Source organism: Dendrobates tinctorius, unplaced genomic scaffold, assembly GCF_039654945.1.
Source record: "Dendrobates tinctorius isolate UK_male_01 unplaced genomic scaffold, ASM3965494v1 ptg000213l, whole genome shotgun sequence".
NCBI classification, from domain to species: domain Eukaryota; kingdom Metazoa; phylum Chordata; class Amphibia; order Anura; family Dendrobatidae; genus Dendrobates; species Dendrobates tinctorius.
Window position 1 is genome coordinate 2,645,888 of NW_027361880.1, and position 20,285 is coordinate 2,666,172.

Sequence of the window (20,285 nt, forward strand, 5' to 3'; positions counted from 1 at the left end):
ATAAGTCACTGAGCCTATGGGCTAAACATATTTCAAACCAAATAACCCCTTTAACAAAAAAAGTTTACTCATTGTCACTTTCCTTCCCTGATTCTCCAGTTTTAACTTGTATCTTTTTTTTTTTTTCTAGGTTTTTGTGAAAAGGTGATTCTAATACTAAAAATACTGAAATCTTTTATCCATTGGCAATGGGGAACTACTAATAACTTTCTCTATGAACTGAGCAGTGAGTGTTTTTTGTTTTTTTTTCAAATATTTGCTGTCATAATTGTATTTGTGTAACTAGGTCAGAATGGCTGTCACATTTACATATGTCACATATTTATCTTGTATTGGCTAGCTATTATTAACGGTTAGCTGCCCCTCCTAAAAAAAAAAATGCTACTGTTTCCCAAGATGCAGAGAAAGTTGACCTGTTGCAAATTTTCTGTCTTTCCCAGAAAAGCTCTGGTGGCTTATAGTAACTTTTTACTTTTTACTGTATTGAAAATTCTTCTTAGGGGACTTGAACTTATGATCGTCCGATCACTTATGGTATAGCGCTGCTACAGTGGAGGAAATAAATATTTGATTTCTTGCGGATTTTGTAAGTTTGTCCACTGCAAAAATATGAACAGTCTATAATTTTAAGGGTAGGTTAATTTTAACATTGAGAGATAGAATATCAAAATAAAATCCAGAAAAATCACATTTTATAAATTATATAAATTTATTTGCATTTTGCAGTTAGAAATAAGTATTTGATCCTCTACCAACCATTAAGAGTTCTGGCTCCTACAGACCAGTTAGACGCATGTAATCAACTCGTTGCCTGCATTAAAGACAGCTGTCACCTTTATAAAAGACTCCAGTCCACAGACTCAATGAATCAGTCAGATTCTAACCTTTACAACATGGGCAAGACCAAAGCGCTTTATGAGGATGTCAGGGACAATATCATAGACCTGCACAAAACTGGAATGGTCTACAAAACCATAAGTAAGGCGTTGGGTGAGAAGGAGACAACTGTTGGTGCAATAGTAAGAAAATGGAAGAAATTCAATGACTGTCAATCAACATCGATCTGGGGCACCATGCAACATCTCTCCTCATGGGGTATCCTTGATCAAGAGGAAAATGAGAGATCAGCCTAAAACTACACGGGGGAACTTGTTCTCAAGGCAGCTGGGACCACAGTCATCAAGAAAATCACTAAGTCTTGTTTGCCACAGGGATCGAATACTTATTTCTCCCTGCAAAATGCAAATAAATTGATATAATTTATACAATGTGATTTTCTGGATTTTATTTTTGATATTCTCTCAATGTTAAAATTAACCTACCCTTAAAATTATAGACTGTTCATGACTTTGTCAGTGGGCAAACTTACAAAATCAGAAAGGGATCAAATACTTAATTCCCCCACTGTGTGTATAGCAGAAATCATGATCTCCTATGAACGCCGGCCACAGGAGGATTGTAATAGCAGTCAGACATTATCAGCTCACCCCTGACTGTCATGACAACCCATCGGTGCCCCGCGAACATGTGACAGGGTTACCGGTGGGTGGGATGAATGACGTGCTTCTGGCCAGCTGGCACTGATTGACCAGCTCCACCTGCAGCTGTTAAAGGCACATGAAGGATGAATAATACCCCAAAATGATGCCATTGAAAAAAGTAACTTATCCAGCAAAAATAAAAAAGACCACTTTTGCCAAAACATAAAAAAAGAAAATATTCTTAAGTTAAGATGGATTGTTCCATATGGATTTAGGCATGGATTGATTCATGGATGATGCGCTCACTAGTCACTTGACTATTGCTGCCAAGCAAAGAATTAATTACATGCATTAAGTGTCCACAAGCTCATGCTATGGAGGTGAGACTAGGTTCAGATTTTTGGGCAGAAACCAAACAAATAACTGGTGCAGTCAGTAAAACATATCATCAATGCCCATCACTAAGGTTAATATGCACATGGCTGAAGAGAGGGGTTCACTCCTTGAAGTACTGTTACAAAGCCATACACGTATCCATTGGGTATTTTTTTTTCTTATCCCCTTAACTCCCGGAGATTTTTTCAGTTTTGCGTTTTCATTTTTCGCTCCCCTTCTTCCCAGAGCCATAACTTTTTTTATTTTTCAATTAATATGGCCATGTGAGGGATTATTATTTGCAGGAGAAGTTGTACTTTTGAATGACACCATTGCTTTTACCATGTCGTGTACTCGCAAATGGGGAAAAAAATTCCAAGTGCAGTGAAATTGCAAAAAAAGTGCAATCTCAAACTTGTTTTTTGTTTGGCTTTTTTGCTAGGTTCACTAAATGCTCAAAATGACCTGCCATTATGATTCTCCAGGTCATTACAAGTTCATAGATGCCAAATATGTCTAGGTTCTTTTTTATCTAAGTGGTGAAAAAAATTCCAAACTTTGCTAAAAAAAATAAAAACAAATTTGCGCCATTTTCCGATACCCGCAGCATCTTCATTTTTTGTGATATGGGGTTGGGTGGAGGATTATTTTTTTTCTTGCTGACCTGATGTTTTTAAGGATACCATTTATGTGCAGATATGATCTTTTGATCGCCTCGTATTGCATTTTAATGCAATGTCGTCGCGACCAAAAACCGTAATTCTGGCATTTTGATTTTTTTCTCACTACGCCGTTTAGCGATTGGATTAATTCTTTTTTTATTGATAGATCGGGCAATTCTGAACACAGTGATACCAAATATGTGTGTGATTTTTTTTTTTTTTATGGTTTTATTTTGAATGGGGCAAAAGGGGGGTGAGTTAAACTTTTTTTATTTTTTTCATATTTTTTTAAAACTTTTTTTTAATTTTGGCATGCTTCAATAGCCTCCATGGGAGGCTAGAAGCATCCACAATTCGATCGACTCTGCTACATACAGGCGATGAGCAGATCACCTATATGTAGCAGAATTACAGCATTGCTATGAGCGCCGATCACCTGGTGGCGCTCATAGCAATGACTCCTCAACAACCATAGAGCTCTCTATGAGACCTCCGGTTATTATGGCAACGCATCGCAGACCAACAATCATGTGACGGGGGTCAGCGATGCGCTCATTTTCCTTTCCGGCGGCCAGAAGCGTCAGTTAAATCCTGCTGTCAGCGTTTGACAGCGGGATTTAGCTAGTTAATAGGCGCGGGTGGATCATGATTCTACCCGCGCCTATTGCAAGCATGTGTCAGCTGTTGAAAACAGCTGACACTTCCCGGCTTTGATGTGGGCTCACTGCCGGATCCCTCATCAAAGCGGGGGGATCTGCCATTGGACGTACTATTGCGTCCAGTGGCAGAAAGGGGTTAATGCATTATGTGGGTTATTTGCTTCAGATCTTTAAAAGAAACATAATGTGACAGAGAGGCAAGCTGAGTTATTTATTGGCTAAATCAAGGTTTCTTACTGCAGATGAGTGACTATATTCAAGTGGAATTGAATTGTTCTTTAATTTTGCAAAAATCTGCACTCTGCAAAACTATAGATGTGATTGATTAGCAGTCACTGGAAGGGAGTGTGTGTTTTTTTACAAATTTCTTTTTTAAAGGGGTTTGCCACTGCTTCATAAGTAATTTTCATGTGAACTAACTACCATAGATTAGCTCTTTTATAAATGTGTTGCTTTCCCAATTCCTTTTGTAACCGGAACTGCTCTAGTGGCCCATGATCTTTGGCTGAGAATCCTCTGACTTCCTGTGATGTCACATCAATTTCTTCTCAACTTCCTGGCTATGGAAACTGATGTGACATCACTTTCATGCTCTGTGGGTGGACGGGGCTCTATTCTGCAGAGCTCACTCACTGCTGTTGCTCTTCCATCTCCCTGCACACTTGTTTCTCCAGAGCTCTCCTTTCTACCTGTATGCACTGTATACAGCAGAGTGTATATATACATGTGGACACACTGCTTTATGCCAGGGGGAATGTTGGGGAATGGTGTCAGAACAGAGCAAAGGAATCTGAAAAAGAAGTGGTAGCTGTGAACACCAGAGCTGGAAGTAAAGCAGAAAAAGTATATGAGGTTCATTAAAGGCATTATCCTTTTGTCATTCATGGCAAAAAAAATCAGTAATTGAGTTGGGGTAGTGAACAACTTCTTTAATCAATCCATGCCTTTAAAAGAAAAATATAAAATTTGCATGATCGTAAACAAGACTGGCCACTAAGCACATAAGACTCGTGCAAATACGAAAAAAAATCTGTAATTACAGTACTAATCTCAAGTTTTCCTTTCCCATCAATCAAAACATTGTTTTTTCATCAAGATATTCTGACTAGGTGAGTGGAATACTCTTTGTACCAACAAACCAACATAAAGTAACACACCTTTGGTTTACCCTTATCTTCACTACTTGACTCAATTGCTTATCTTCTCACTAGTCCTTTCCCACCCTTCTTCGTCCACTATGGACTGCCACAAAGCCAAGGTTTTATTCAACCAGGCTCACGTTTGCCTTAACCTAAAGATTGAACCAAGTAAACACAAACTTTACTTTTCACCACATGACCGACTTCCAACCTCTAAATACAATATATCTCTTCAAGCGTTCCTCATCAGTGGACTTCTATCCTCAGAAATTCCCCATAATTGACTTTTAGACACAACTCTCTCCGAACACAACGTAAAACTTTACCACTTCAGACATGTATATATTCTGAAAGGTTTGTTTGTTCCACACAAGTCTAACACTGCCACTTCTATTATCTAACTAGAATTATACTGTCGCTACTACTAAGCTAACAACACTAAATAATATTATATTAATATGTTTTAGGTGATATCCCTGATGACCTCTGCAAGAAAAAGTTCTTATCTCTGGTTGATGCCGGACTGGAAATAAATACTGCGTTCCCATTAATGCTACCACCCAATCGCAAAGTGGATCTTATTTTGTCTTTTGACTTCAGCGAAGGAGATCCATTCTTGGTAAATGGTTTTTTAAATAGAATTTGTTACAAATATGATGTACCAAAGATGAACGAATCTGAGCTTTCCCCCAAAAAATTGATTTGCAGTATAAATCAATTTGCTGAAATTCAGATATCTACAATTTGCTGCAAATCACAAGTACTGTTAAGTTTTTAATTGCTCAGAAATTGTGCACCTGTCTGAACTCAAAAGGGGTTCAAAATAATCCCACCAGAGCTCAAACACAGACTTATTAAAGTGCAAGCGTAAAGAGATGGGAAAGTAGTGGTAAATAACAGTCTGTTCCAGCTTTACAAATTGTAAAAATGTTCAAAAAATGACTCCCTTTTTTGGGATGTGGCAGTTGTCTGTCTTGCTTTATCACAAGGGATGCGGCAAAAATTATACCTGTTTGGGTAGTAGCAAGAGGGTTGTTGACTGAATGAAGCAGCTATAGCCTTTTCATAAACCGTCCAAAATATTATTCCTAATTTTGGATCAACAGATATGCTGTTTGCAAAATGAAGGTGGCTTTTTATCTCATCTCGGACAATTTCCAATTTTTTCCTTTTTGTTTTTTACTCTCCTTCCAAGAGCCGCATTTTTTTTATTCTTCTGTCCACATTACAATATGAGGGCTTACTTTTTGCGTCATAAGTTGTACCTTTCAATGACACCATTTTATCATGTGATGCAATGATAAGTGAGAAAAAAATTCCAAGTGCGTTGAAATTGCAAAAAAAGTGCAGTTCCACATATGTTTTGGAGTTTCTTTGTTTAGTAAGCTCACTGTATAGTAAAATTGACCTGACAATATTACTCTCCAGGTCCGTAGAATTGCACCGACACCAAACATGTATAGATTTCTTTTTATGAAATGCTGAAAAAAAAAAATTGGAAATATGAGAAAACAAAAAAATTTTCTTGTGTAACCATTTTCCAAGATCCATAACAGTTTCGGTTTTTAGGATATGTGGCTGAGTAAGGTGTTTTTTTTTTTTTGTTTGTTTGTTTTTTTACTGGTACCATTTTGGAGTAGACACGAAGTTTTGATCGACTTTTATTACATTATATTGCAATATTGTGGCCACCAAAAAAACTAATGAAAAAATAATTCCTGCATTGCGATACCAAACTTGAATATTTTTTTCTGTTTTGTTTTTATTGTTTTATTTTGTTAATGGGTCAAAGAAAACAGGCATTCAAAGGAGAATCATCATGACAAACACTGCTCTTCAGCAGACCCCCTGCTGCCATGGCAACCTATTGGTGCCCCATGGTCAAATCAAAAGAACATCAATTTGCACATGAATTCACGCACTATGCCTTCCAGCCACATGTTAAATGCCTCTGTCAGAGATTGACAGTGGCATTTAGCAGGTTAACAACCACGGATGGAGCTCCATTATCAGCTGGGAAAGAGATGGTCTTTGCTTGATCATGACATATGATGTAAATATACATTGTATGGATGGCATGGTTTCTGAGTGGTTAGCACTGCAGCCTTGCAATGCTGGGGTCCTAGGTTCAAATACCACCAAGGACAAGATCTGCAAGGAGTTTGATTGTTCTCCCCGTATTTGTGTGGGGTACTCCGGTTTACTCCCACATACCAAAGACATACTGGTAGGGAAGTTAGATTGTGAGCCCCATCGGGGACAGTGCCAATAATGCCTGTAAAGCACTGTGGAATTAATGGCGCTATATAAATGAGTAACAACATCTGCAAGGAGTTTGTATGTTCTCCCCGTGTTTGCGTGGGTTTCCTCCCACATTCCAAAGACATACTGGTAGGGATGTAGATTGTGAGCCCCATCGGGGACAGTGCCAATAATGCCTGCAGAGCGCTGTGGAATTAATGGCACTGTATAAATGAGTAAAATAAATGTCATGTAGGGGTTAAGCTGTGCGGAAATTATCCTTTTAATTAGGGCACTGAAACAGGTTTACTGCTTGCAAAGGAAGAAACAATGACTTTTACAAAATCATACAAAAATGATCCTTTTTGTTTGAGCAGTTTCATGTTGACCCTGAACAGGTTTCCCAGTCACACTACAGTATAGCTATGATAATGAATGAAAAACATTAGAATGTGATGGCGTAGAAACTGAATGTTTGACAGTGCCAACCACAGCAGCAATACTGTATAGCTATAAAACAGTGATTAGTTAATGCACAGCTATCTCATGTAAGCGGTAGAAGCTGCACAGTGTAAATTTAGAATATCCTTGGAGAGATAAGATGTCTGGCTGTATGTGGCCAGCATTGGCAGTCCTGGTAGTACAGTATAGATGACGTGATGGCCCAGGTGGGTGTAGGACATTGGCACTGGCGTCAGCAGAACAGTGTAGACTACAATGGACAGGCATGCACCTGCTATGGCCGACTTTATTATTGCCATCAGCCGTAGGTGAATGAATCTGGCATGGAAAAGTGCAGATTTTCACTTTGACAAATGTAAGGTTTTTCATACTTGAAAAGGACAATCTGGTCTTCTAGAGCATGACCATACCACTTGTTGTGCTTTGACAGTACACTGGAAACTAGACATGACATTATGCCTGTGGCATACCAGATCAGTTTTTGCCACTCGTCAAATCTGCTGACTCATAAGTTTATGGGGTCGAAACTCAGGGTATCTGCCAGAAAAGGGACTCAGTCCTATTATGACTGACCGTGGCTCTACAGGCAGTGCTGCCTGTTTGCTGAAGTGTGTGAAGTTGATGCAGTGGCAGATGGACATTGTGGTCCACGTCATAAATACTGTAATTACTACTGCCTCAGCTATTTGCTGGAGCCCTAGTCCTGGCACATAAAAGAGAGCAATGGCTAAGTGCACGTCTGACCAGGAGTCCACTGTCCACTTGCTGGTTGGCAAGTGTGTGATGGGTGACATTTTTGCTATTATAGTTATTGTCTAAAAGCATGGCTATTCAATAGTCATCCCTTTGCTTGATGCTATTGTTAATTGTCATGCCACAAGGAAGTATACAGCTTGCCATAGTCTCCAGCACAACTAAGGACCTCATTGGTTCACCCCCCTACGATGGATGGTTGTCATGGCCAGACGAGTCATTATCAATTCACTGGCAGCCTCATCCCTTATTTGTGCCTAAGATAACTCTACATACAGCTGCTTCTCATCCTATTCCTCTCCTCCATCCTTTTTCATGGAACATTGATTTTGAGAGTCCTCAACAGACGCAGGGCAGTAATGAACATAAAGAAATTGATTTTATCTCTCCATCCCCTATTGCATGCTTGTGTTTTCTCCTAGATAAATATGAAGGAAATTAATTTGGTAATGCCACAGTTCTCCCTAATGACAAATTCAGTAGCCTCTTTGAATCCTGGGTTACTTTGGCCTCATCAGTTTCCAATGGCGGATTTCATTCAATTTGCCTGCTGCATGATATGGTTTGTCACTGATTTACGTTGCTCATTCAAATACTCTAACATATGCAACATTGAATTGCAGAAAGTTGCAACAAAGTAAATTGGCTGTCAGTATTCTAAAGATTCACACAGTGAGACTTTAAAAGATTAGTATTGTCCATGTCCATAACTGCTTCTCCAGGAGTGGAGTACACTTTGAAGCTCAAAAGATAGCAGACTTCACTTTTTGAGCTCTAAAGTGCACAAAGTGATAGCAGAAACTGCACAACCAGCAACTTGTCCAGATAGGAGTTGAGTTAGCATACAAGCAGATGACTGGTAACATAAACCTGTTTCCTCAACATATTTTCATGGATGGAAATCCGGCTGTGTGGCGTAGGAGTATTTCAAGTCCCATAAGCAGTAGCTGTGTATGACTCTGAAATATTCTATTAAAATTTCTGAGTCTGTGTGTGTGTGTATGTGTGTGTATATATATAATATATATATATATATAGGGAATGTGAAATTAATACTGACCAGGGATGTGCAATACATGTATTCATATGTTATATTCATGAATGTGGCTTAATTTTTTTCCTGACCAGTTTTGTTCTTACTTTCAGACACTGAAAGCCACTGAAGAATATTGCAAAATAAATGAAATCCCCTTTGCTAACATAGACATAGAAAATAGAGAATCTGAAGTGCCATCTCAAAGTTGCTATGTGTTCGAAGGAGATGGCAAGGGGACTCCTGATGTGATGCATTTTCCTCTTTTTAACAACCAAACCAATGAAGGTTGGTTTTGCCACTATGTCTATTAAAGGCGTAATGTGGTATTTACTACCACAATGTGGTATCTTGTCTACCCTTAGTATTCTGTATTTAATTGCTAGGAGCATTTTTTTCCAACTATCTCTCCCCACCTCAAGCACCCCTAACCCTGCCAAAAAAATAGCAGTGCCCTAGAAAAGACAAACATCAAATATTCACACAACTCATTGAACTCCAGACTAGAGATGTGCGAACCCGAACAATAAAGTTCAGAGTCCATACCGAACATCTAGTGCTCGGGCATGGACCCCGAACCTCCTGGACTTCTCCAGGAAGTCCATGTTACTATTCGCGTTCGGCAGCCTGACATCAGCTGTTTTCCATGCTGCCATCTGCATGACAGTGCGAGAAATATGGGCGGCTCTGATCGACAATAAGATCATTAGCACCGGTCAGAGAGCTGTGGTTTCCATGAGGTCATATGACAGCTCACGCTATCAGATGATAGTGTGAGCCAGCCGCTGTGACTGGTGGGGAAAAAAGGTTACCTCTGGTCACAGACATTAGCTTATGAGAGAGTACTACTCCCATCAGCCTACGCCTGCTGTCACTTATAACAGCAAAAGCAGTCATCAGTGATGGGAGTAATCATCAGCCATCACTGGTGCTATAAATAAATAATAACGTGGGGTCTAGTCTATTTTTGATAACCAGTGCAGGCAAAATTGAGAGCTGCGGTCTGCAACCCTCAGTTGTCAGCTTTATCATGGCTGGTTATCAAGAATAAAAGGAACTCACTGTTTTTTCAATTACTTAAATAAATAATTTTTAAAAACGGCATGGGGTTCCCCCCATTTTTGACAACCAGCCAGGCTAACGCAAACAGCTGGTGCTGGTGTTCTCATACTGGTACGGGGCCACTGATATATACATGGCCCCCCAGCTTAAAAATGGCACCACACAGTTGCCTCAGCAAAATCACATGTATTAGATGCACGAATTCTGGCACTTTGCCTGGATCTTCCCACATGCCCTGATGCAGCAGTAAGTAGAGTAATGGTTGTGGGGTTGATGTCAGATGTTTTAGGGCCACTGACATCAAGCCCACAGGTTAGTAATGGAGATTAGAGGTGACATGCGCTTCCATAGATTAGGTGTAGAGGTGCTTTTTTATTTTTATTTCAAATAAAGGAGCCTGTGTCATTATTTCAATTAATTGATTTTATTCTGACTGTGTCGTTTTTACAATATAACTATGGGGTTAGCAATGGAAGCATCTTATAAACACCTCTCCATTACTAACCCGTGGGCTTGATGTCAGCGGCCATAAAACAGCAACCAATACCAGGGCAAGTGGGAAGAGCCGAGCAAAGCACCAGAATTAGCACATCTAATGCGTCTTTTCTGGGCCAGCTACAAGCTCCTATTTTTAGACTGGGGAAGCCAATATCCATGGCCACTTACCAGTCAGAGAATACCAGCCTCCAGCTATTTGCTTTAGCTTGGCTGGTTGTCAAAAATGGGGGACCCATGCCATTATTTAAAATTATTTATTTAAATCTTTTTTTTTTTTTTTAAATGGTGTGGGACCCCTCTATTCTTGATAACCAGCCATGATCAAGCTGCCAGCTGAGAGTTTGAGAACACAGCTGTAAGTTTTGCCTGTGCTGGTTATCAACAATAGAATAGACTCCATGTCATTTTTTATTATTATTTATTTATAGCAAAGGCACTGGATGATGATTACTTCCATCAGTTGTGCCTGCTCTTGCTGTTATCAGAGACAGCAGGCGTAGGCTGATGGAGTATTAGTCTCTTATCAGCCGACACGTGAGACCGGAGGTAAACTTTTACAGCTGCTCACAGCTGCTTGCTCATGCTGTCATCTGACAGTGTGGGAACCACAGCACTATGACGAGCAGTAATGATCTAACCGCCAATCAGAGACCGTTTTATGCTGTTATGCAGAAGACAGCATGGCAAACAGCCAGTGTTCAGGATCACCATTCATCTGAGGTCTGGTTCTGGTACCAGAGCCAAACTGATCGGCCAAACCTGCTGAACCCGCCAAACCCGAACATCCATCGGTTCGCCGATCACTACTCAAGACTCATCATTTTGATCACATCTCATCATGAGTCTGCCAAGTAGTGATTCCCTTTGCTGTACAACAGTAATTTGAATCCAAGTTTAAAATCAATTTATGAGAACAGGACTGGATTGTGAAAATACTTCAACTGCAGTAATCATGGATATCTCATAGCAGCATCTGTGTGTTACACGTCATAAGTTTCTAACATCAAGCTCCCATGTATGTTATTTACACAGCTGAGATTTCTAGATCTTTGGGCTGGACAGCTGTGGATGGAGATACAGGACAATAGGTGTGTGCAGAGTTGTCCATGAAAATACTTGTCTTCAGCTCAATGAAAGTTAGAGTCTAGTTAACAGGGTAGCAGAGGAGTAACATTCTGCACTTAGCCGCAAGTTTTGTGGCAGAAGAAAGTCCAGTTCAGCAAGATATGCAAATTGCCTCTTCTGAGAGGAAGAGAACTAGAACTCTAGTGCCACCTATTGGAAGTAGCTATCCATAAAGTCAATATCGCCCCTTTAATAAGCCTTAAAATAGATAAAAGCTAAACCATAGCCTCAATTTGCAGATGCAGGGTTTCAGGTATTGCCCCTGATTGGTGCAAAGTATGAGATCTGATTTGGCTGCATGATAGGCTTCTAACTGGGATATAAGGGGTAATGTTTCTCCTTGTGGAAAGTAACATGCCGTACATACGGTGGATACGAAAAGTATTCAGACCCCTTTAAATTTGTCAATCTTTGTTTCATTGCAGACATTTGATAAATTCCAAAAAGTTCATTTTTTTCTCATTAATGTACACTCTGCACCCCATCTTGAATGAAAAAAACAGAAATGTAGAAATTTTTGCAAATTTATTAAAAAAGAAAAACTGAAATATCGCATGGTCATGTCATGATCCAGCATGGATCTGACAGATTAAATGGATAAGTGAATTTTTTTTCCTTTGGCTAGGTGCCAAAGTGAGTTGATTGCCCCCCCCGGTGGCCATTAGAATTATTACACGTGGTTTCGTTCATTCTAAGTTGCCCCGGTGGTGGTGAGCGGTAGTGCACTTTAGTTTTGGTTTAATGTGCACTTAATTACAAATCAGGTGTTAGGCTCTATAAAAAGGAGCCAGGTGGGTTCAATCACTGTTGGTGATATTGTGTTCGTCATTTGGGAAGCAAGCCTGGGTGAGGAAGGAGCTGAACATGAGTCCTGCGCAGCCCAGCCAGAGGGGACGAGTGGCAGCTATGTAGTCTGCAGGAAGGGCTGGCATGGCTTGGTGGAGTCGCAGTTTATGGTGTCAGCAGGAGGTGCTTGCATGGCCTGGTGGAGTGGTGACGATGGTGAGAGTTGCACTCAGCATGCTGGACTTGGTTGCTGAAGACTGGACTCAAGCATGCTGGACTTTTTGCCAGAAGCTGGACTCATCTTTGGGACTCTGTTTACTGGGAAGCTGCAACTGGTGGTGGACTCTGCTCCAAGGGTGCACCATGGTGAAGGATCCAGTTACGGTGATGGATCCGGGTGGAGGAGAAGATGCACACAGGTGGTGGTCTCTGTTGCTAGGAGCGTACGCAACAGAGCAAAGCTAAGTGGTGTTTCCCCTGTTTTGTCATATTTCCTCATGTGTGTTTTAGTGCAGTGGTGGGATTAGTTTCCGCACCGACCAATTCCCTAGTGAGGGTTTAGGTTTAGGACGAGCTAGGGTTTTTAGGTTCCTCTTGCGCGCCCGGTGCGGAACCGGCATAGGGAACGTTAGGAGTGCAGGGACCCTGGCGCAGGGGAGCTCAGGAGGTCTCCACTTCCCTATTCCCTATCGCAGGGCCCACCATTGTTAATGTTTCCCAGGTTTCCCTTATTGTTTAAATTCGCCTTACTGGAGGCGGGGTTTCCAGACTTGTATATACGTGTAATGTCTAAATTCGCCAGTTGGAGGCGGTGTATCCAGCTGCACGTGTTTATTATTTAAATTCGCCCCACTGGAGGCGGTGTATCCAGGGTCACGTGCATCACATGGGTTCGCCTTGCGGTAGTCGCCGGGCCCAGACTCACGCGTGAGCGTGACAGGTCATAAGAATTCAGACCCTTTGCTCAGTATTGAGTATAAGCACCCTTTTGAGCTAGTACAGCCATGAGTTGTCTTAGGAATGATGCAACAAGCTTTTCACACCTGGATTTGGGTATCCTCTGCCATTCTTCTTTGCAGATTCTCTCCAGTTTCATCTGGTTGGATGGTGAACATTGGTGGACAGCCATTTTCAGGTCTCTCCAGAGATGCTCAATTGGGTTTAGGTCAGGGCTCTCGCTGGGTGAGTCAGGAATGGTCACAGAGTTGTTCCAAAGCTCCTCCTTTGTTATTTTAGCTGTGTGCTTAGGGTCATTGTCTTGTTGGAAGGTGAACCTTCGGCCAAGTCTGAGGTCCAGAGCTCTCTGGAAGAGGTTTTCATCCAAGATATCTCTGTACTTGGCCGCATTCATGTTTCCTTCAATGGCAACCAGTCGCCCTGTCCCTGCAGCTGAAAAACAACCCAATAGCCTGATGCTGCCACCACCATGTTTCACTGTTGGGATTGTATTGGGCAGGTGATGAGCAGTGCCTGGTTTTCTCCAGACATACCACTTAGAATTATCAACAAAACGGCCTATCTTCGTCTCAGCAGACCAGAGAATCTTATTTCTCATTGTCTGGGAGTCCATCATGTGTATTTTAGCAAGCTCTATGAGGCTGGTAGAGGGCTGCAGTGATAGTTGACTTTGTGGAACTTTCTCCCATCTCCCTACTGCATTCCTGGAGCCCAGCCACAGTGAACTAGGGGCTGTTCTTTACCTCTCTCACCAAGCCTCTTCTCCCAAGATTGCTCAGTTTGGCTGGATCGCCAGGTGTAGGAAGACTTCTCGTGGTCCCAAACTTCTTCCATTTAAGGATTATGGAGGCCACTGTGCTCTTAGGAACCTTGAGTACTGCAGAAATTCTTTTGTAACCTTGGCCAGATCTGTGCCTTACCACAATTCTGACTCTGAGCTCCTTGACCTGTTCCTTTGTCCTCATGATTCTCATTTGGTCTGACATGCACTATGAGCTGTGAGGTCTTATATAGACAGGTTTGTGCCTTTTGCAAATAAAGTCCTATCAGTTTAATTAAACACAGCTGGACTCCAATGAAGGAGTAGAAGCATCTCAAGAAGGATCACAAGGAAATGGACAGCTTGTGACCTAAATATGAGTTTCTGAGCAAAGGGTCTGAATAGTTATAACCATGGGATATTCTGCTTTTTCTTTTTTAATAAATTTGCAAAAATTTCTACATATCTGTTTTTTTTCCATCAAGATGGGGTGCAGAATGTACATTAATGAGAAAAAATGAACTTTTTTTAAAATTTACCAAATGGCTGCAATGAACCAAAGAGTAAAAAATTTAAAGGGGTCTGAATAGTTTTGCACCCACTGTATGAGTGTGAGGAGGCTTCTAAGCCATGCAATGCTCCTCTGGGAAATTAAATATGCAAATTGCCTCTTCAGAGTGGAAGATTTCTAGAAATCTAGTGCCACCTATTGGAAGTAGCAGTCCTAAAATCAATATCAACCCTTTATCAACCATACATGTTACTCTCCAAAAGGAGAAACATTACCCCTTAGATCATACAGCAAAATCAGATCTCATACTTTGCACTGATGAAGGGCATCAACCCGAAAACCATGTCTGAAAACTGCGATTCTGCTTTTATCCAAAGTAATACTTCAAGACTCGCTAAAGGGTCAATATTGACTTTTAGGATTGCTACTTTCAATAGGTGGCACTATAGTTCTAGTCCTCATCCTCTCTGAAAAGGCAATTTGTATATTTAGTTTCCCAGAGAAGCATTGCATGGCTTATAAGCCTCCTTACATTGGCATGCCAGCCATGTTACGGTCCTCAAGGAAAAATGTTACTCCTCAGACCACAGTTCACCAGGATAAAACTGATACTTGTTTGCTTGCAGTAGCCATGTTGGCAAATAGCGCAGTCATGTTACCCAGAACAGTCATGCCCTAGAAAATGTTTAATTTACTTTAATTTTGTTTTTCAGGGAAAGTGCAAGCATTAAGGGAGAAATATGCTACTTCCAATATTTTCTATGATGAATCACAGCTTCAAGAACTTGTGAAGATATCAAAATTAAATGTTGAGCTGAACAGAGATCGGATGGTAGAACAATTTCAGCAAATTCTGAAGTGTAAATCATCTGCCTAAAATATGTCTTTATCCTTCAAGGAGTTTTCCGGGAAGATAAAAATGTTAATGGATTAATTGTTTTTTAATTAGTGATAATATTGTCACTTTGCTGTCATTAAATCATATAGGTCCTCTTACAGTGATGTAATTTGTCTCAGCCAATCTGCCACGAAGTCCTACTTCTCCCTTCTGAGATGACACGTCACAGAACACGTGAAATAGAAACCTCACCGGTCACATCAATGGTCATATTCTGAGTCTATAAAGGCAAATGATTTCTGGCTTCAGCTTTAATTGTGGGTGCAGTTTACCATGACATTACCTGATGATGGGAGAACAGGCATGGAAGAAAACGGGTTAGAAGCAGTGAGGGAGGCATTGGCAGCAGGGAATGACAGGAATTGTAGACCTGCCTACAACTTTGACAAACTTCAAACACCTACAATAGCCTTTTTCTTCTAACTTTGTGTGTTTTTTTTTCTTGTTAGAAAGCCTCTTTACTTTTGCTCTTTCAGTTTTTATAATAATGAGATTATAATATAGCATATAAAATAAATATATTGAAAGAAAATGTAAAGTAAAAAGTTTCGTTGTCTTTAATTTTTATGCTACTTCCAAATGTATTTATATTTGAAATGATAGATAATTAAGGGTGAGCAATCAGCTGATTTCTGCCAGTAAAAATATTCTGCAGAATGTTTTATATGTTTAAAAAGAAACCTTATACTCTCCCTTTCTAAGTTGTCACTTGACTCTTTATACCCCCGCTTCACTGATCCTCCACTCCAATCTCCAGTTCTCCTGGAGGTCCATGCATACACAGTGCTTTGAAAAGGTATTCCTACCCCATTTTTCTGCATTTTTTTTCTCGTTACATCCACGAACTTACCATATTTTTTGAACCTTTAAACGTACGTTATCATAAGACACAACCCAGGTTTAGACAGCAGAAAATGGGAAAAACATTTTTCCTATTAATTAAAACTTCCCTAGTAGTGTAAAGTGAAGAGGTCATTCTCTCTCATTTTAATCTACTAGGGTAGAATAGGGAAGTAATTATACTATTGTTAGTGTCTCGCTGCAGTGTGTATTATACATACACAGCTCTGCTACATGCACATAGACATACACAGCTCTGCTACATGCACATATAGACAAACACATAGCTCTGCTACATGCACATGTAGACATACGAAAAGGTTTGCTACATGCATATATACAGTCTATCAAAAAACTGGAGACCTCAATTAAAAATAATAGATCTTTATTAAACACAATATCAATACATTAAAACATAAGGGTTATAAGGTAGTATATGATTGGACAACACATGGTTCATTTAGGTAAGAAGTGGTATCTATAATGTCAAACAGATTTTTATTACATAATTATTCTCATAAAAGCCATCTTCAATATGTGGAACTTTACATAGTATCTACCAACGTGGACTCATTACAAAAATTCAAGTAAAATGTCTGATTATGCCAAAAAATAATTTTAATAGATATACAGTCATATGTAAAAGTTTGGGCACCCCTATTAATGTTAACCTTTTTTCTTTATAACAATTTTGGTTTTTGCAACAGCTATTTCAGTTTCATGTATCTAATAACTGATGGACTCAGTTATATTTCTGGATTCAAATGAGGTTTATTGTACTAACAGAAAATGTGCAATCTGCATTTAAACAAAATTTGACCGGTGCAAAAGTATGGGCACCCTTATCATTTTCTTGATTTGAACACTCCTAACTACTTTTTACTGACTTCCTGAAGCACTAAATTGGTTTTGTAACCTCATTGAGCTTTGAACTTCACAGCCAGGTGTATCAAATCATGAGAAAAGGTATTTAAGGTGGCCACTTGCAAGTAGCTCTCCTATTTGATTCTCCTATGAAGAGTGGCATCATGGGCTCCTCAAAACAACTCTCAAATGATCTGAAAACAAAGATTATTCAACATAGCTTTCCAGGGGAAGGATACAAAAAGTTGTCTCAGAGATTTAACCTGTCAGTTTCCACTGTGAGGAACATAGTAAGGAAATGGAAGAACACAGGTACAGTTCTTGTTAAGCCCAGAAGTGGCAGGCCAAGAAAAATATCAGAAAGGCAGAGAAGAAGAATGGTGAGAACAGTCAAGGACAATCCACAGACCACCTCCAAAGACCTGCAGCCTCATCTTTCTGCAGATGGTGTCACTGTGCATCGGTCAACAATACAGCGCATGCATAACGCCTTTTTGTATGACCAAACAACTCAATCTTTGTTTCATCAGTCCACAGGACCTTCTTCCAAAATGTAACTGGCTTGTCCAAATGTGCTTTTGAATATCTCAGACGACTCTGTTTGTGGCGTGCTTGCAGAAATGGCTTCTTTCGCATCACTCTCCCATACAGCTTCTCCTTGTGCAAAGTGCGCTGTATTGTTGACCGATGCACAGTGACACCATCTGCAGCAAGATGATGCTGCCGGTCTTTGGAGGTGGTCTGTGGATTGTCCTTGACTGTTCTCACCATTCTTCTTCTCTGCCTTTCTGATATTTTTCTTGGCCTGCCACTTCTGGGCTTAACAAGAACTGTACCTGTGTTCTTCCATTTCCTTACTATGTTCCTCACAGTGGAAACTGACAGGTTAAATCTCTGAGACAACTTTTTGTATCCTTCCTCTGAAAAGCTATGTTGAATAATCTTTGTTTTCAGATCATTTGAGAGTTGTTTTGAGGAGCCCATGATGCCACTCTTCATAGGAGAATCAAATAGGAGAACTACTTGCAAGTGACCACTTTAAATACCTTTTCTCATGATTTGATACACCTGGCTATGAAGTTCAAAGCTCAATGAGGTTACAAAACCAATTTAGTGCTTCAGGAAGTCAGTAAAAAGTAGTTAGGAGTGTTCAAATCAAGAAAATGATAAGGGTGCCCATACTTTTGCACCGGTCAAATTTTGTTTAAATGCAGATTGCACATTTTCTGTTAGTACAATAAACCTCATTTGAATCCAGAAATATAACTGAGTCCATCAGTTATTAGATATATGAAACTGAAATAGCTGTTGCAAAAACCAAAATTGTTATAACGAAAAAAGGTTAACATTAATAGGGGTGCCCAAACTTTTACATATGACTGTATATATGCTAGATGGTGGCTCGATTCTAGCGCATCGGGTATTCTAGATTATGACCAGCGGGAGACCGACATTCAAAGATAGCCCAGGACGATCCACCACAAACGGCGATCTCACAGCGGGGGCCTGGTCACACTGAGGCTAAGTACCCACGTTGCAGCATTTTCGCAACTCCCGCCACGGGAAAAATGCATGCAAATTCGCATGTGTTTTCCCGAGGAAAACATGCGTTTTTCACTCAATTTTCACATGCGGAATTCAAGCGCATTCCAAGCAATTTGAAGCATCGCTTGTAATGTGATTGACAGGTTGGTCACACTTGTCAAGCATAGTGTTTGACAATTATGATCAACTTTTACTATTGATGCTGCCTATGCAGCATCAATAGTAAAAGATAGAATGTAAAAAATAATAAAAAAAATTTAAAAAAGGTTATTCTCACCTTCCGACGGCCCCCAATCTCCTCTCCACGCTCCCGGCATCTTCCGGTCCCAGTAATGCTAAGTGCGAGAGTGTGACGTCATCAGAGGTCTTTCTCTCAAAGCATTACTGGGACCGGAAGACGCTGGGCGTGTGGTGACAGGAGGGAAAGAGTCCGGGGGCTGTCGGAAGGTGAGTATATCACTATTTTTTTATTTTAATTCTATTTTTTACAGGTTTATGGTACCCAGGGCCTGGAGGAGAGTCTCCTCTCCTCCGGACCCTGGGTACCATCCTCACATTGAATGCTGCGCCAGTCATCTCCCGGCTGCATCACAGCTGACCTCTGTGCGGCAGGAGATGACCCGTGGCAACCGTCTGGAGATCAGCAGCTAGCGCCGCAGATCTCCCGACGGTGGCGTGCGTCATTCCTATTCCACGCAAATTCGCAGCTGGACTGCGCCTGCCGCTGATTGGTCGTGCCAGGCCGCGACCAATCAGCAATGCGGGATTTCTGTTACAGACAGAATTAGACAATTATATAGTAGATATATATATATTAGCTGAAGAGCCCGGCCCTGCCCGGGCATAGTAACTAAGACACCAGAAATGCATTGAGAACGCAAGCTTCGATATCTTCTATGCTGGCATTTTAACCTCTACCCTGTATCGATTGAAGTGAATAAAAGAAATTTGCTTTCACTACATCGTGGAGCTGGACAACCTTTTTCCATGTCAGAACCAGAGCGCTGAGTGGAACGGTCCTAACTTCCATACCAGGGATCCCTTTAAGAGAGGCCTGGGGTGAGAATCAGAGTGCTGAGGGATTTACCCTAACTTCCATACCGGAGATCCCTTTAAGAGAGGTCTGGGGTCAGTACCAAAGCGCAGAGTGGATTTGCCCTGACTTGCATACAGGAGATCCCTTTAGGAGAGCCTGGAGACAGTACCTGAGCATTTGAAGGCAATTGCCCTGACTTCCATACCGGAGAGGCCTGGGATCAGAACCAGAGCGCTGAGTGGATTTGCCCTGACTTGCATACAGGAGATCCCTTTAAGAAAGTTTGGGGTCATTACCAGAGCATTTGAAGGCAATTGCCCTGACTTCCATACCAGGGATCCCTTTGAGAGGTCTGGGGTCAGAACCAAAGTGCTGGATGGATTTGCCCTGCCTTCCATACTGGAGATCCCTTTAAGAAAGACCTGGGGTCAGTACCAAAGCGCAGAGTGGATTTGCCCTAACTTCCATACCAATGATCCCTTTAAGAGACCCTGTTGGCCAGAACCACAAAGCTGAGTGGAACGGTCCTAACTTCCATACCTTTAAGAGAGGCCTGGGGTCAAAACCAAAGTGCTCTGTTCTCCTTTCTGTGGGGCAG

The 20,285-nt window shown here is 40.9% G+C and overlaps 1 protein-coding gene across 3 annotated transcripts in view; it reads left to right on the forward strand.

The window, feature by feature from the left end:
- Positions 1–15,947, forward strand: part of PLA2G4C (phospholipase A2 group IVC) — a 153,137-nt gene extending 137,190 nt beyond the window's left edge. For all 3 annotated transcript variants that reach the window (XM_073554748.1, XM_073554747.1, XM_073554749.1), the window contains exons 12-15: positions 131–226; positions 4,784–4,935; positions 8,919–9,093; positions 15,218–15,947. In XM_073554748.1, the coding sequence (XP_073410849.1) occupies positions 131–226; positions 4,784–4,935; positions 8,919–9,093; positions 15,218–15,381 (587 nt within the window). In that variant the 3' untranslated portion in view covers positions 15,382–15,947. The remainder of the gene's footprint in view (positions 1–130; positions 227–4,783; positions 4,936–8,918; positions 9,094–15,217) is intronic.
- Positions 15,948–20,285: the final 4,338 nt, after the last annotated feature.